This window comes from Cavia porcellus, unplaced genomic scaffold (genome assembly GCF_034190915.1).
Source record: "Cavia porcellus strain 051 isolate PalLab524CR breed Dunkin Hartley unplaced genomic scaffold, mCavPor4.1 scaffold_31, whole genome shotgun sequence".
Taxonomy (NCBI): domain Eukaryota; kingdom Metazoa; phylum Chordata; class Mammalia; order Rodentia; family Caviidae; genus Cavia; species Cavia porcellus.
In genome coordinates this window covers 28,719,055-28,736,356 of record NW_026947514.1, presented here as the reverse complement: position 1 = coordinate 28,736,356, position 17,302 = coordinate 28,719,055, and the positions used below count along the sequence as shown (strand labels likewise).

The 17,302-nt window shown below is 35.5% G+C and overlaps 1 protein-coding gene across 32 annotated transcripts in view; it reads right to left on the bottom strand.

Annotated features, from left to right (window-relative positions):
* Nucleotides 1-17,302, bottom strand: part of Numb (NUMB endocytic adaptor protein) — a 196,452-nt gene that overhangs the window by 36,050 nt on the left and 143,100 nt on the right. For all 32 annotated transcript variants that reach the window (XM_063241371.1, XM_063241380.1, XM_003472400.5 and 29 more), the window contains one exon: nt 3,028-3,102. In XM_063241371.1, the coding sequence (XP_063097441.1) occupies nt 3,028-3,102 (75 nt within the window). The remainder of the gene's footprint in view (nt 1-3,027; nt 3,103-17,302) is intronic.

Sequence of the window (17,302 nt, the reverse complement as noted above, 5' to 3'; positions counted from 1 at the left end):
TATTATCTATCTTTTTAGTCATACAAGACCACAGGGAAGTAAGATCTGTAGAGATTTCTAAACTTTAAGAAGTTATACGTAAGATATAATTTTGACAATTACAGTACTAGATTGAGTACTAGATCCAATACTGAGTATGTATTCCAGAGACAGATCTGATTAGTTACTATGTGTCAAACATAGTTTTAGATACAGGTATAATTTTAAAAATGGAAATAAAGAATAAAAAGTGGCTAGAGGTATAACTCAGTAGGAGAGTACCTTGGGTTTGAATCCTAGCACTGCAAAAATTTAAAAAGGAAACAAAATTTTTAGGAAACAGAAATTTAGTTTCTATTTCTAAAGAATATAAAAACTCATTAAATAGTATCTAAATAGTCTCATGCCTTAAGTAAATATGCTTACAGTTAATAATCATCTTGGTTTAAAAAAATAAAATAATAAAGTGACAAAAAATCCACTCAATTGAAAAATTAGTTTTGAAACTAGATGGTTAAGTACTACCTATCTGGAATTCCACAATTTGCAAAAGGAAGGAGACAAAGAGATGGGAAGGTGGAGTGGAAGAGGTTGAAAAAAATAAATTAAAATGTGTTTATGCACCCGTCCTTACTCCCCACAGAAATGTAATCACTATGTACTACAAACATGTACTAAGGGAAAAAACCCTGAAAAAATGGTATTTCTTATAGATTTTTGGGTTCATTTGTATATCATGTAATAAATATATACCATTTATATAAAAAAGATGTTTCTAATTAAAAGAAAAATTTTAAAAACTACTCAGCTGGGCCGAGGGTACAGCTCAGTGGTAGAATGCCTACTTGGCATGTGAGGCCCTGGGTTTGAGCCCCAGCACCACAAAACAAAAACAAAACTAAGCAATTAAGACTGAGTGCTCGCTCATTAAACAACTAAATACCATTTCTCAAAATCTTCTGGACAAATTTAAGCCATCTTTTGCTTGTCCTTGCTTAGAAAATGAACACGAAGCCATACTCTCCATGAGAAGATTCTCTAGACTCTCTCCACAGTGGCCTCTTAACCCTAAGTTATGTAAGTTGTAAGATTTTAATAATTATCTGTAGTTTGTTTCAGGTCCATGTAATTCGTTTACTTGTTTGTCTGTTTTCAGTCATCAATATAGTGTTAAAAATAGTCTTAGAGTGGGACAAGTGATTGGAGTAAACTTTTTGTTTGCTGTGGTACTGGAGGTGGAACCCAGGGTGAGCTGAACTACATCTCTAACCCTATCCTTTTTAAGACAGCGTCTCATTAAGTTGCCCAGGCTGACTTTGAATTTGTGATCCCTCCTGCCTCAGCTTCTTAAGTAGCTGGGATTAGAGGCACATGCCACCGTATCTAACTTTAAGATGTTCTTAGATAAACTCATCTTATTATTCTTGTAGGTGAACTAAAAATTATTTTGTAAAATAAATTGAATTTTTCTTTTTCTTTTCAATTGGTTTTGGTAAAAACAGAAAATTAAATTACCCACGTCTGTATTTAATTGAGAAATATATTCAGGTAACATGGCAAGTCTATCAACTACAGTTTCACGTATAATACTACATGAGTATTAGTCCTCTCAACAGTATGGGTGAATTAGAGAGGACATAAACGAGGAAGGGGTTCATCATTTAAGAATTCAGACAGATCTTGTTATGCATGGTACAATCGCAAGTATTCAGGTGGCTGAAGCAGGAGGATAGTGAGTTTGTCTCCAAAAATAAAAAAGGCTGGCTGTAACTAAGTGCAAGGTCCTGAGTTCAATCTCCAGTACAGGAAAAAAAGAAAACTAAAATTTTAAACAAAACCCTGAATTCAAATGACTAAACTATGAGGTAAAGTATACACATGGTATATATGAATATATGGATGTGTACTTGTGTCTATTTAGGTTAGTCTTTGTATATTACTGTCAGTTATTTTTCTCTTCTTTTCCTTCTACAATAGATTCAGATTTGTTTCAAAATAAAATTTACCTCTCACATAATTTTAAATTTTATACATTTTATGTTAATGGATTATAGATAAGAGGTAATAGAGTGGTGGCGAACCTATGCCATGCACGCCTCAGTGGGCTATTTGTCTCATTGAAAGCTCTGAAAGGTTTGCCATCACTGGAGTAGACCAATAAACAGAAAAGCTTAGTTATTAAGCAAACTGAGAAAGCACTCATTAGTAGTCAAACTTGTGGCAGCCCACCATATCAGCAAACCCAGAGCAACATGTTTTAATGCTGTTTGGGGTGAGGACATGCACAAGTAATGCTTAAAGCTTTTTGCAGCAAAGTAGGAAAAGGCCATGTATTGGACAGAAGGAAGGTTTGAAGATGGCTGTCATCTAGGGAACATTCCTGAAGCCTATCGAAGTATGAAATTAGTACTTCAATTTGAACCTTTATGAACTGCAAATCCATTCTTTCCTTTTGTTAAATACATAAACATGTGCCTTGGGTGTGTTCTATGGCATAACAGGCCAAGGAAATGTTATTCTGGCATGTGGCTTTCTAGTCCAAGTGTGTGAAAGTTTATGGTAAAAGGCAGTGGAAACAGACTGCTTATGCTAAAGGGATGTGGAGAAGAAAACTGGGAAGCCCGAGTCAAAAGAGTAATGAAAAGCTCCATCTGCCACCCAAAAAAAACCCATTACCAGGCATCAGTGTATGTCTCTTACTTTGTTGTGGAAAGCTGTTTTCCACAGGAGATTTAAAATCAGCAACATAAAACCCATTTCTATTAGGTTAAGATGTTAATTATAATGGTTTTATCCTGATTTTACATTATTATTCTGTCAGATTTCATACCACTTGTTTCATATAAATTGCAAAAGTACATTTTGGATAATATTTGGCCAAAACTGAAGAGGTAGGATATAACATGAGATGTTTTTAGTAAGTCCACATTTCTGGCCTTAAGAGAAACACTGCTCTTAGTGGTACTGGATTACTGAAATTTATCGCACATAATCTTGTAAAAAATACTGCTGTATATAGATCAGTACTGGCAACTATCAAATACATACAGCTTTCAATCTTTTTACAGCTTCTTCACAGATGTGCATTCCTCTTGATTCATCAACTTCTACATGGCCAAGGTACTGTAGAAAGAGGAAAATAAGTTAGTGCCCTTGCCGTGTAACTACTATATGGTAGCTATTAGGAGGTAGAAAATTGAAATTTTTACACTGAAGAATCGCATGGCTATTGCAGAAAAGGCATTCTGGTTTTATTTACCCTAGATATTTCCATATGATTGAGACTTGGAATAATTATATCAAAGAGTTGTTACAAGGGAATATATGAAAAAAGGACATGATAGGCACTAAATGTTATTCATAGCTATTGACTCAGAAGCCTAATATTATCTGAAGCCCTATACCATCACTGTATCTCTAACATAAAAATACCACCAAGACAAACTACATGCACATATCATGAAAAAGCACAAACTAAAACAAGCTTTTTAAAGGCTGAAGAAATCACATTATGGTTACGGGAAATATGTAAGAGCAGGGCAGAACAATTTAACAGCACAATTTTAAAGAAGGTGGTACAAGTAAGCATGAAAAAATGTGCAGCCTTTTAAGAGGGAGAAACTGGAAAGTTACGAAACTATTATAGAATGAAATAAATACATAAAGTTATGAGCATATAATAAGATAACTATATATCAATCCGCACTTATCCCTCCTGGCAATGACCTGAGATAATATATTTGGGGAATTTGAGTGCTGAAATAAGGAGTATGCCCTAGGCAACAGAGAGCTAATAAAGATTCTTTTTGGCCCAGCAGAAATATGATTCAAATTACACATTAGTAGAGGATTAGTTATAGGTTATAAAAGCAGAAGGGATGGTGGCAATATTGTAATTACCCTTTAAAGGAATTACAGGGTCTGGTTCAAGGAAGATAGAGTAGACACTATGTATACATGGGCCCTCTCACTGAAGCAAACTTTAAAATATGGATAGAATACACGAAGCAGCTTATTTGAAGTTTCTGAAAAGTAAACAGTAGGGTAATCAGGGAAAAACACTAGAATTCAAGGCATCATTGAAATGGCAAGGAATTTATCCTTACCCCCAAACCTCTTTGGTACCTTCACCAAGAATTTAACCTTGTATATAAACTTAACAGTCAAAAATCCACGAGTCAGTGCTAGAGCACAGACAGAACTCTGGAAAAACACCTCTAGCTCTGAGTTGAGGTCCAAGAATGGGAACTCTTTCCAGAGTAAAAGAGTCTCAGGAAGTCCAATGGTGATAGTAGTGGCAGTGCAGGAACAGAAGTAGCAAAAAGTGAAAATCTGAAAGAGCCACATTTGAAATGGAGGGGAATCTTCTTTTCTGTTTAGTGGAACTGTGATTCCAGAAAGACGAAGCCAACACCCCTCTTGAATTCATTTATTCATTCATTTCTTCTCTTTCCCTCCTCCATTTGATCCTAGATTCAAATGAGATGTGAGAATATGAAATACAGCAGAAGAGTCAAAGAACTACAGGATCAGAAAGGAGAGCTCCAAGGACCTAAAACACTGGTGAAAGCACTGAGAGGGAGGGAGAAGCCTTGAAAGTGACACCAAGAATTTGTTGATGAATTTTTGGGCTTATTCTGGAGCTGTACAGGAACAGTCTAATGCTAATTAGCACATCAAAGATTTTCAGAACTAAACCAATGGATAGGCCACTTCCTAATTTCTACACTGACCAATGGATGGTACATACATAGGATGGTATTTTTATGGCTTTCAAAACTAGATTGGTACAGGTTGAGCATCTTTAATCCAAAAATTCAGTTCTATAAAATCTGGAACTTTTTGAGTTACAGATATACCACCATCAGATGTAGTATGAAACATAAGTTTTATTTTTAGACTTGAGTTCTCTGCACAGGATTTCATTTTGAATATGCAAATATCCCAAAATTTTAAAAAAATCAAAATCTTTAAAAATTTCTGGCCCCAAGCATTTCAGATATGAGTATTTAACTTGTATCAGAATCACAATCCATACAAGGCAAGCTGCAGCCTGAGACCTAATTGAGTTGCCTGTGTGCTAAAGTAAAATACAGACATTCTTTGGGCTAGTATGAAAGCACAGTCCTAGGCAACAGAGAGGGTTCAGCAGGCATGGTGGCACATGCTTGTAAGCCTAACACTCTGGGAGGCTAACGCAGAAAGGTTGTGAGTTCAAGACCAGCCTAGACAACTCAGTAAGACACTGTCTAACACTTATATTTTAAAAAAAGAGAGATGATAGAGTGGAGATGTAGCTCAGTGGGAGGGCTCTTTTGGCAGGAAGGAACCCCAAGTTTGATCACTAGTACTTTCCAAAATCTCTACAAGATTTAAATAATATCCCAAGCTTTATGATACAATATCCAAAATTACTTGGCATGAAAAAAATGCCATATTCACCAATAACAATAGTACACAGATGTTAGGATTATGTAACAAAGATTTTAAAGAGGTGCTATGGTTTGTGTTAGGATGACCCCCAAGCCTCATGCAATCATGGATGCAGCCAAGTCTGGCGTTCATGATTAGTTTGCTGTCTGGTACTGGAACTGGTGGTGTGAGTGCTGCTCCTACCCAGAGGTGGAGTTGGCATATAGTGTAAGGGAGGGAAGATGAGCTTTGCTCTCTCTTTAGTTCTGTTCACTCTTGCTGTTTATGGTGGCCACGAATGGCTGCCCTGCCATGCCATCCTACCTTGGAGCCAGCCGAGTATGGACTGAAACCCCCAAAACTGTAAGAAATAAACCTTCCCTTACTTCACTTTGGGCATCAGGTATCTTGTCTCAACAACAAGAGAAAAGTAACCAAGACAAGAGGGTATTATAAAAAGATTCAAAAAAGCAATGAATAGTCTTGAAATGAATGAAAAATGAAAATGCTCAGCAAAGAAAATACAATTATCAAATGGAAACTGATTTGTACAACTGCTGAAATACACATACAAATGAACCTGCACAGACTCAACAGGAGAATGGAAGTGACCGAGGAAAGAGTCTATGAGCTTGAAGATCAATCAATTGAAATGGAATTTATACCCTGCATCAAACCCAAAGGGTAAGAAATCAAGTGTCTTGCCTCTTGGGTTTGAAACAAGGCAAGACTGTCCCTTCACCACTGCCAGTCCTTATACCAGTACTTAAGCTTCAAAGAGATTGCACATATTTTGGTTCCGTAGCTCCAACATATGCTCATATACTATAAATGAGAGGTCGAAAGTGGTTGAGGAGTGAACATAAGAAGAAGAAAACTACATTTACTGATAACCTCCAACATGCTTGTGACCTGGAAACTTTTTTTCCCCTTTCCCCTCTGGTGATAATGGGAATTAAACGAGGGCTTTTTCACTGAGTTACACTTCCAACTCTTTAATTTTTAATTTTGAGACAAAGTCTCACTAAGTTACTAAATTGCCCAGGCTGAGCTCCAACTTGTGATCTTTCTGCTTCAGCCTCCCAATGTGGTAGTATTATTATACATATGTCCAGCTTGGGAGCTCTATATATTTTGTTTTTCTGAACAATTCTCAGAAAAGTATGTATGATCATCTAATTTTAAAACTGACGAAAGAAAATGGAAGTTTGGGAATGCTGAATAACTTGCCCTTAGTCACATAAACAGCTGATGAGGGAAAAGAAAGGCTTACACTCATGATTCCTAAGTCTAAGGGTTTTCTCACTTGACTTTAACTCAATTCAGGTAAACTTTCCTAGTTGCCCATCCCAAGGGAAAGAACCATTTCTTTTGTCATTTTGTTTTCCACAACTTGGTAAAAGCAAAGGGATTTTCACCTGGCAATTTCTTCCTCTCACTGTGCTGAAACTATAACAAAATAGTCTCTCTGCATGGCAGGCTGCGGTGGCCAAGGACTGGAGCCACTGGTGTTTACTGGCACCCACGCCCTGCTGGGACCTGGAGCACCGGGAAGCCAAGCAATGCCTCCCACCCTGACTGTTTTGTTTTGTTGAACTTCAATATACATGAAAGTATAGACAACTATTTTGAAGAGAATGAGAGACTCTGCGACAGCCATTAGGGACTTCCCTATTGTCTGATTTTGAAGACCTAAGTTGCCTTCCTCATTCTTTTCAGATCAGCTTTATACTATGTTGTTTTGTATGAATTCTCTGTATGTGAAGACATGACAACTATTTGGAAGAAAAAAAGAGACAATATGATAGTGAAGAGCTCAGGTCATCTAGCTTTGAAATTTATATCTCTTACATTGCTTTCTTATGTCTTATTTTGTTCTATTTTTTTGTGTTTAATTTTACCCCCTTTAAAATAAAAATTAAAAAAAATTAAACAAAAAAAGATAGCCGCTGAAAATTCAGTGAAAACTCTAGAATAACTTTATCATTTTCATATACTCCAATTCCTCTCAAGTTTCAGAATTTCCATTTCCATGAGGCAGACTAGGAGGTGTAAGGACATTTTGGAATATGATACTGTCAATGTTAATCATTATTGAACAAAATTTAAAAATTAAAATTGATAAAGTGTGCACTTTTCTAGTAAGATTGGTTCTGAGGGATCATTTTAGTTCATATGACTATTAGTAGAGGGTAGATTTATTCACTTTCTGCAACTACAGGAAAATAACTAGACTTTGAGATTTACAAATGTATACAGTTCCGCAACCATCACCACCATCAAGGTACAGAACAAGTCAGGTGGCACAAACCTGTAATCCCAGTACTCAGGAGGCTGAGACAAGAGGACTGTTGTGAGTTCAAGGCCAGACTGAACTACACAGTGCGACATTGTTGCCCCCCACCAAAAAAAGATACAGTACAGTTTAGTCAAGGAAAAAATTCCCTCATGCTGCTTATTTATTTCCATTTTTCCCTCCCATTCTGAGATTCCTCCAATACCAATCTGTTTTCCTATAATTTTTCCTTTTAAAGGGTATCACATAAAGAAAATCATTCCCCAGAAACTATGTAAAACAAAGGCACAGGAGTGAATAAAGTATGTGTCTGCATGTACAAATCTGCCAAAATGAAACCCACTAATCTGTATAACCAACATGCATCAATAAAAATGTGGAAAAAAAAATTACATATAGTGTGAGGCTTCTGGGTTATACTTCAATAACGTAACAAATTTGAGTCATTTAGGTTGTTGAGCATATCAGTAGTTTGTTCCCTTTTCTAGCTGAGATAGTATACTGTTTGTATGTATCACTGAGTCTATCCAATCACTAGATGAGGAAATTCTGATTATTTTCAGTTTGGGTTCTAAGTAAATCCACCATAAATATTTATGTTTTCATGTGAACATATATGTATATTGCTGGATCATATGATAATTGTATGCCTGGCTTTATAAGAAACTGCTGTAATCTTTCCCAGAGTGTCTGTACCATTTTCTATTGCCACAAGCAATGTATGGGTGTTTTAACTGTTCCATGTCCTGCCAGCAATTGGTACTGTCAGTTTTCCTAAAAAGCCATTCTAATAGATATATAGTGGCATCCTTTGCATATTTAATTTGTACATTCCTAAACATTAACAGTATTGAGCATTTGTATACGCATTTACTCAAATTTGATCAACTATGTTTAAATTTTATGTCCGTTTTAAAAAATTAATATTAAGTAGTTTTCCTGTTGGGTTTTGAGAGTTATTTATTTGGGCTCAAGTCTTTTAAGATGTGAATTGTAAATACACAAGTCTTCTGAGTCAGTGGCTTGTCTTTTCAGTGAATTGTGTCTTTAGCAAAGTGTAAGTTTTTATTTTTTAAATTTGTTTCATCTCATTCTTTTAAAAAATTTTTTTATTTAGAATGTAGTAAAAATACAACAGAACAAGATAAAACAAAGCCAATCAAGACAATGTAGTGACACTGGTACAGAACTTCAAAGCAGGATACTGGGATAGTAGTAATAGGTATTATGGTATATCTCATTATCTTCACAATAGTTGTCCAATTAGTTACAGCAAAATCAAACCAAAAACAAGACCATTGTAAAACCAATTGAAGGAGAATACTGAATAAAGCATAACAATCATTACAAAACATAACAGTGAAAATAACCTTTGCCTTCAAACAGAACATAGAAGGAAATCCCCCTTATTTGCTATATTGCATATAGTCATTCTCCCAAGAGATGCTCAGAGCTCTGTCCCCAGTTGCTGATGGGACGTCGGGGGAGATGTTTGATTCTCAGCACCAGTAGGCTCATAGGAACAGCTGACTGGTTCTCTTCCTGGCCGGCGCCAGGGGTGCTTATCCAGAGGGTGTGCAAATTGCTTTCTTGTGCAGCTGCCTAAGTCCCAACATCAAGTTTTTATTTCTGTGAGGTTAAATTTTTGTTTTTCAATGCACTGTGCTTCTGATGTTCTCGGAAGTCTTTGTCTAATTCAAGTCCCTAAGCTTTTTCCATTAGACTATAAATTCCACAAGGGTAGAAAATGTGTTTGTTGTATTTAATAATAAAACAAGATTCCATCTAACATAAATAGAACAAGAAATTTATTTATTTATTTTGGGGTACTGCGGATCGAACTCACGACCTCAAGCTTGCCAGGCAGGCACTTAGGCCACTGAGCCAAATCGCCATCAAACAAGAAATTGATAAGTATAAGAAACTAACAGTAGAACTAAAAGTAAACTGCTTACAAATCTGGGTGAAGAAGAATCAAAAGGAGATAGAGGGATGTGTAGGTTAAACAATTCTTTTTCTTTATAGGAGGAAATAATAATTAAAAGTGGTAATTTTAAGACTAGATAATAAAACTGTATTATCTAAAGAAATTAAACATTACTAATGTAGAAGCAAATAAAAATATTTAAAACTGTCACCTGTAAAAGTAAGGGTAGCTAAGATGTTTTTAACTACAAGGATATGGTTAATAAAAAGGATTTATTACTTTGACAGAAAACTTGTTAAATTATATTCAACATTGTTTTAATAAACTGGCTTGAAAATTATATCATGGATGATAATCTTATGTCATAAAATTATAACACTGTACTTAAGCACAGAACTCTCTAGACCAGTGGTGGCGCACCTTAATCTTTTAGTGATACAAAGAGCCTTCTGTGGCACATGTGCGGTAAGTTCATCACCACTGCTCTGGACCTAGACTATCAGGACTGCAGAGCCTGGCTTCTCATAATCAGATATTACCAACTATTGCCTAACAATTATCATGCAAGGGAAATCCTATTACCTATTCACACCACAAAGTAAATTCTTTATTATTACAGCTTAACCTCCTTTGGAAAATATATAGAAAATCACATGGGACTGAGATGCTTAGGATGAAAAAATCATCAACATTTTAATATTCATATTGAAAACTTATTTCAAATATCTTACTGCTCTGATCAAAAGACTTTACAATTTTAACATTGCAGATAGGAGCAACTTATAAGACAGTCTTTGCTAACATGCCAACAAACTTAGCTATGAATATAAATATATGTCTGTTCAACCATTATTTTAGTTGATTTACTTCACTGGTAGTACACATGGCTGAATACTAAGTCAGATCACTATTTGTCCTACCTCTCGAGCTCTGTATCTTCCAAAAAGTTATACCATAAGAACGCTTTGAAATGTTTTTTTTTTTTTAAATGAAATGTTACTGTAGATGGAGAAGATTTCGTATTAAGGCAGTAACATTATAGGTAGGAGAAATGCCCATTCTCTTGGGATAAACAGCAGAATTGTTAAAGTTAAGACAGGTTGGTGCAAGCAGTGCGTCTGTCTATCGAAAGCTTTAGGCCCCTATTAAACAAGAGATGTTGGTGTTTTCTGTTGCTGTAATGAAATACCTGAGATACTTAACTTTTAAGGGAAAACATGTTTTGCCTCACAGTTTAGGAGGTTCTAGCCTAAGACTGCTTTTGTTTCTGATAGATACTTGCAAAATGGCAGGGACAACGGCAGGGATGGTGTAGTGGAATAAACTGCTCACTACATGAGCCAGGAAGCAAAGAGGAGGAGCTGGAGTCTCACAGTCCTCTATGGGCCAATGACCTAAGGAACTCCCTACTAGGCCTGGCCTCCTAGAGGTTTCACCACCCCTGGAAGCACCACTCTGGAGGACTGGCTGGCTTTGAACTCGCTATGTAGGCCACCTCAAACTTGCAATAATTTTCCTGCCTCAGCCTCCCCAGTGCTGGGATTACAGATGTGTGCCTCTATGTCTAGCTTTTTTGTTTTTAATTTAATTTTTTTTGAGAACATGTGGAACTTTAGAGTACAAACTAGCAATCCAAACTAGCAATATTAAATTTCCAGAGTTAAAAACTCCGTTATAGAAAACCCACGAAATAAGAAATGCAGACAAAAACTACAATGTGAAGTTGCTATCCAGTAATAGCAGCGGCAGCATTTATTATACACTCACCATGTACCAGGCAGTGTTGTATTTTTAATGATATTTACTTAATTCTCAGAACTCTTATACTAGGTAGGTACCAGTCCCCATTTACAGATAAGGACACTGAAATACAGAAGTTAAGTAATTTGCTGATGGTCACACAGCTAGTCAAAGGCAAAACTCATATTCACATTCAGGTAGTATGGTTTAAAAATACATGCTTCTGAAGAGCTCTCAATGCCTGTCTAAAATTTTATTAGAGAGCTACAGAAAGACATGAAGCACAAAATCAAGAGTTTGTTGTAATGATCTAAGGAAGAAAAAGTGGATGAGGCCTGACCGAATCAATGAAAGCTGGAAAAAGAACACAAATTATTTTTTCTTTATTATCTGTGAAAAGTCATCTACTTTATCTTCAAGCTTTGACCTCCTTTCTACTGACCTACACTATTGGTGAAGCTTTCCACTTAACCTTCTATTTGGTTTCTAGAGCTTTTCATTGCCAAGATTTCTGAATGGAAAAAAGAACTGAAAGCATTTTCTCTAACATGCGGAATGAGACAAAAGTATCTTTCTCATCACCTCTGTTCAATATAGTACTTGGAAGTTTAGAGTGCTTTGGCAAAAGAAACAAAGAAAAAGGATACACAAATAAAAAAGGAAGAACTCAAACTATTTCTCTTTGCAGATGATTTGATCTATTATTTTGGAAGACCCTAAAAACTTTACCAAAATACTTGTAAATCTAATAAATTGAGCACAGTGGCAAGATATACAAATCAACACTCAATAGTTTATCTGTACATCAATAATGAACCCCATAGAATAATAAATCAGGAAAACAATTCTACTAACAATAACAACAAAAACCCACCAATCAACCCATCCTAGGATTCAAAGAGGCAAAGGGCCTCTACCATGAAATTACACAAATGCAAAGAAAGAAACTGAATGTAACACTAAAAAACAGAAAGACCTCCTGGGTTCATATATTAGCAGAATTATTGTTAAAATGGCCACATTACCAAAAGAGATCTACAGATTTGATGCAAACTGCATCAAAATACTACTAGCAATTTTCAAAAGTAGAAAAGGCAATCTTAAAATTCATATGAAAACAAGATTCAGAATAGCCAAACCAATTTTGTGGAAAAAGGCCAATGCTGGAGTTATTACAATACTCAATTTCAAATTATGCATACAGCCATAGTTACAAAAACAGTGTGGTACTGATATAAAACAGGCACAGAAACCAAGAGAATGAAATAAAGGACACAGAAACAGATCCACAAACTATGCATCAGATTCTTTACAAAGGGACCAAAATTATATATTGAAGAAAGTACAGCCTCTTTAACAAATGGTGCTGGGAAAACTGGACATCCCTATATAGAAGACTGATACTAGATCTCTATCCTTTACCCTGGCAAAAATCATTTTAAAATGATTCAAAACACTAAAAGTATAAGACCCGAAACTTTGAAAACTGCTGTAAGAACAAAAGAACAGGGAACACTTGAAGTCATAAGCACAGACAAAGCCTTCCTAAATAGGACTCCAATAGCACAGGGAATCATAGCAAGAATCTGCAAATGTGACTTTTATTAAATTAAAAAGTGTCTGCACAGCAAAGGAAACAATGGAATGAAGAGATAGCCTATAGAATGGGGGAAAAATCTGGGTCAGCTAATCTGTTGACAAGAGGATGAATATCCAGGAAAGACTCAAGAAAGTTAAGATTAAAAAAAAAACAAACCTAATCAAAAAATGGGCAAATGAACTGAAGAGACACTTCAAGAGAAGAGGGACTAGGGCTCAGTAAGTTCACAAAAAAACGTTCAACATCTTTAGACCCCAGAGAAATGCATATTAAAACTGCACCGAGATTCCATCTCACCTCAGTCAGAATTCTATCACCAAGAATACAAAGAAATAATAAATGCTGGGAAGGAAGTAAAGAAAACACTACTATTAGTGGGAATGTAAATCAGTACGGCCACTATGGAAATGAATATGGAGGTTCCTCAAAAAACTAAAAGTGGAGATACCATCCAGTTCTATATTCCTGAAAGAATTAAAGTCTGTTTCCTATGGAGATTACTTGCATACCCAAGTTTACTGCAGCTCACCTCGCAACAGCCAAGATATGGAACGACTCTTGGTGCTATCAACAAGATGAATGCATAAAAATGTGGTATATAGAACACACTGGAGTACTATTCAGCCATAAAGAAGAATGAAATCATGTAATTTTCAAGAAAATAGAACTAGAGATCATCATGTGAGAAAAAGACTCAGAAAGACAAACATTGTATATTTTCTTTCACATGTGGAAGTGGGAGGGGCATGAAAGTAGGAAGAGACTATTATCAGAGGGGAAAGAAACAAAGAGTAAAGGGACACTGGGATAATTAGGGGTGGAAATGATTGAAGTATTTTATATGCATATAAGAATCTGCCAAATTGAAACCCCTTAATCTGTATAACTAATTATTTTTAAAAAACAGGAAGACAAAGGCCTTAGCTATAAGATACTTCTTAGATACCTAAGAATAATGAATACATAAAAGGATTAAGTTCTAGTGTTCTATAGCATGGTAAGGTGACTATGTTATTAGTAATTTATTGTACATTTCAAAACAGAAGATTTTGTTTCTAACACAAAGAAAAGGTAACTATTTGAGGGACTATATACGCTACTGCCCTGATTGCTGCACAGTCAAAATATTATACTGCATCCCATGAATATGTATAATTATGTCAATTAAAAGTAAAAAATTAAGAATAAATTTGATATGATGTAAATGTAACTACCATTGAAATTGCTAGATAGCTAACTCTGTGGCACAGATTGTAAATACAAAATAATTGCTTTCTTGGACTACGCAACTATGACTTTGGCATTTGCTTCAGTCCTCACTAAGAATCAGTGGTGTATGTACGTGTGTGTGTGTCTAGGGCTGCTTTATCTGGACAAAAAAGATATTTCTTTACTCTTTAGATGAGTGTGGATATCTATTATTTTTTAACAGGATTGTTAGATTCTGTACATCAATATTTTATTAAAAGCTTTGTGATGGTCTCTGTAAATTAATTTAGACTGGTCTGTTTTATATGCTCTATGTCAAGTTCTCAAACTCTATACATATAAAAGATTTATTAAGTTTTACAAACTTACAGTGGTACCTTGGCACTTGTCATTAATTGGACTGGGAAAAACACAACAAGTACCAAAAATGACAAATTCCATCAAAATTCTTTGGGCTGGAAAGGGTGTCAAGCTATGAGGCAATTGGCAATGACAAGCTGTAGCTCGCACATTAAGTACCAAACCAAAGAAGAGAACCAGGACAAAATTTTCATGCCAAAATGAGTCAAGCTGTACAAGATTCAAAGCAGCTGGGCTGGGGATTTAGCTCAGCAGCGTTAAGTGCCTGCCTTGCAAGTGTGTGATTGTGAGTTCAATCCCGGGTACCAAAAAAAAAAAAAAAAAAAGATTCGGGGCTGGAGATTTAGCTCAGCGGCATAAGCACCTGCCTTGCAAGCAGGCAGTTGTGAGTTCGATCCCAGGTACCGATAAAAAGGAAAAAGGAGAAAAAAAAAAAAAAAGATTCAAAGCAGATGAGTACCATGCTATGACTCTATAAGGCTTTGACAAACAGATAAGGCCTCATAAATTTTATCTTTAATACTATTCCCTGGTACTTATATTAGGAGTATGAGGTGTATAACTCTGATACCCAACAGTGTTATTTTATCTTAGCTTGGTCTTTTTATATTTTCAATTTTTTAGGCATCAGTTTTGGCCAGTTTAAGAGTATTACCAATTTTATCTATGTTTCCATATTTATTTGTACAGTTAATTTTTACAATTTCATCAGTCTCTAGACTATTTTTCATTTTATTTATATACTTTTCCTTTATATGTTTAGCAACTTCTAATTTTGTAATTTTCGGGCCAAAATCTTCTGAAGGTACAAGTTATTAAATGTTATATGAACCAGAAACTGGTCTCTCAAAAATACTGAAGTAGTGCAAGGACTACTTTCTGTGTCTCAGCTATATGGTTACACACAAAATAAGAAAGGCCTATTATCAAAATATCTATTATCATTTCCAGCACAATGGCAGCTCTTATCTTAGAAAGGTGTGGTTCCCTAGACCATCTAGTAGATCACGATACAGCAAGATGTTGGTCTAGGAGGTAAATACACAAATTCTAGCACCCATATGCTCAATTATTCAACTGGTCTATCCTATTTGTACATACAGGCACAATTCCTAATAATAACTGACTAAGCGCTGTATGTATCCTCAAGCCAAAGGCATATGAAAGCCTTTTCATCTCCTTTAAATAGTGACTTAAAATAATGAGACCAATTTATAAACATAACTATAAGCATGAGTTCTGCAAAATTAATGTTCATACCTCCAAATGTGAATATAACGCAATCTCCAAAATCCAATGGAAGAGCCATTTTAGCATGCCAAACATTCTACATAATCAAAGAACTGAGATTTTATTTTATTAGTTTCTTGAGACAAGGTCTAGCTATTGTAGTTCAGGGTAGCTTTGAATTTGAGATCCTCCTGCCTCAGCTTCCAGAGTGTTATGATGACAGGTTTGCTATATGATGCATGGCTAAAATTTTAATTACAAATCAAAGCATTACCATGAATTTCATCAATTTATTTAATAACTAAAATTGAAACCATCATCTTAAAATATGATAGTAGGCAATTACAGATAAATTCTTAGCACACTGTTCTAACTGCATATTATTTAAACAATTAGTTCTCAAACTTTTGGTTTCAGGGCCCTATTACATTGAAAATCTCACAGTTTTTTTTTTAAGTAACAGTCATAACTATTGCTAATTACTACAAATTATAACTGAGAACTCTAGAAATTTGATTTATTTTAAAACAATGAGCTGGGCATGGTGGTGCATGGCTGTAATTCCAGCAGTTGGGAGGGAGGCTGAGGCAGGAGAATTATCAAGAGTTCAATGCTAGCCTGAGCTACATTATGAGTACAAGGTCTGCCTGGACTACATAATGAGACTCTGTTTCAAAAATGAAAACAAACAAACAAAACCCCTCAGTTCTTTTTTTGTCTTTTTCCTTTTTATCGGTACCAGGGATCGAACTCACGACTGCCTGCTTGCGAGGCAGGCGCTTATGCTGCTGGGCTAAATCCCCAGTCCCATACCAACTTAATATGAAAAAACTGGACTTCCATATTTGCTTTTATGTTCATTCTGTTGCAATATGTTGTTTTAGTTGAAGCATGTAAAGACAGTGTGGTCTCACACAGATATATAGTTGGAAAAGAGAATACCTCAGGGCTCTCTGAAAAGTTTTTGGGGATCCTACTTTGAGAACCACTAGATTAAGTTTTATATACTTGTATAGTATAAGGTAATGTTTCATTTGTGATATTAAAATTACTCCTCCATTAAAAATTATGCTGTAGTAACATAATTGCAAAACAAGGTTTTAAATTTACTTGACTCTTTATGCTAACATTGAATTATATTATATAGGTATCAGTATTTGAAATATACATAGCAGAGATCAAACATGCTGCAATCTCATTTGATTACTGACTCTTGTTTCCTATTGTTTCTAGAGTAGCTGGTCCATTGTGCTCATAATCCAATTTTACACCTACAACTTCTCTAGTCTTCTATAGATGGGTTTACTTCCTCTGAGAATGCCTTCAGAACAGAAGTCTATCAATCTCAAGTCACCAACACACAAACTTAGGTGAACTCTATTTTCTGCCTTTGCTCCTGTTAAAATAAAAGCACTATTCTTTCTTCAGTTTAAAACTCACCTGCTTGCTATGATTAAAAGTAACAAAGTTAAAAAGAAAACTCCCTCTGACTGAGCTATTCTGACTAACTCAAAGATCTCCAGACTAGGCCAGGCCTGTGTTTAAGAAA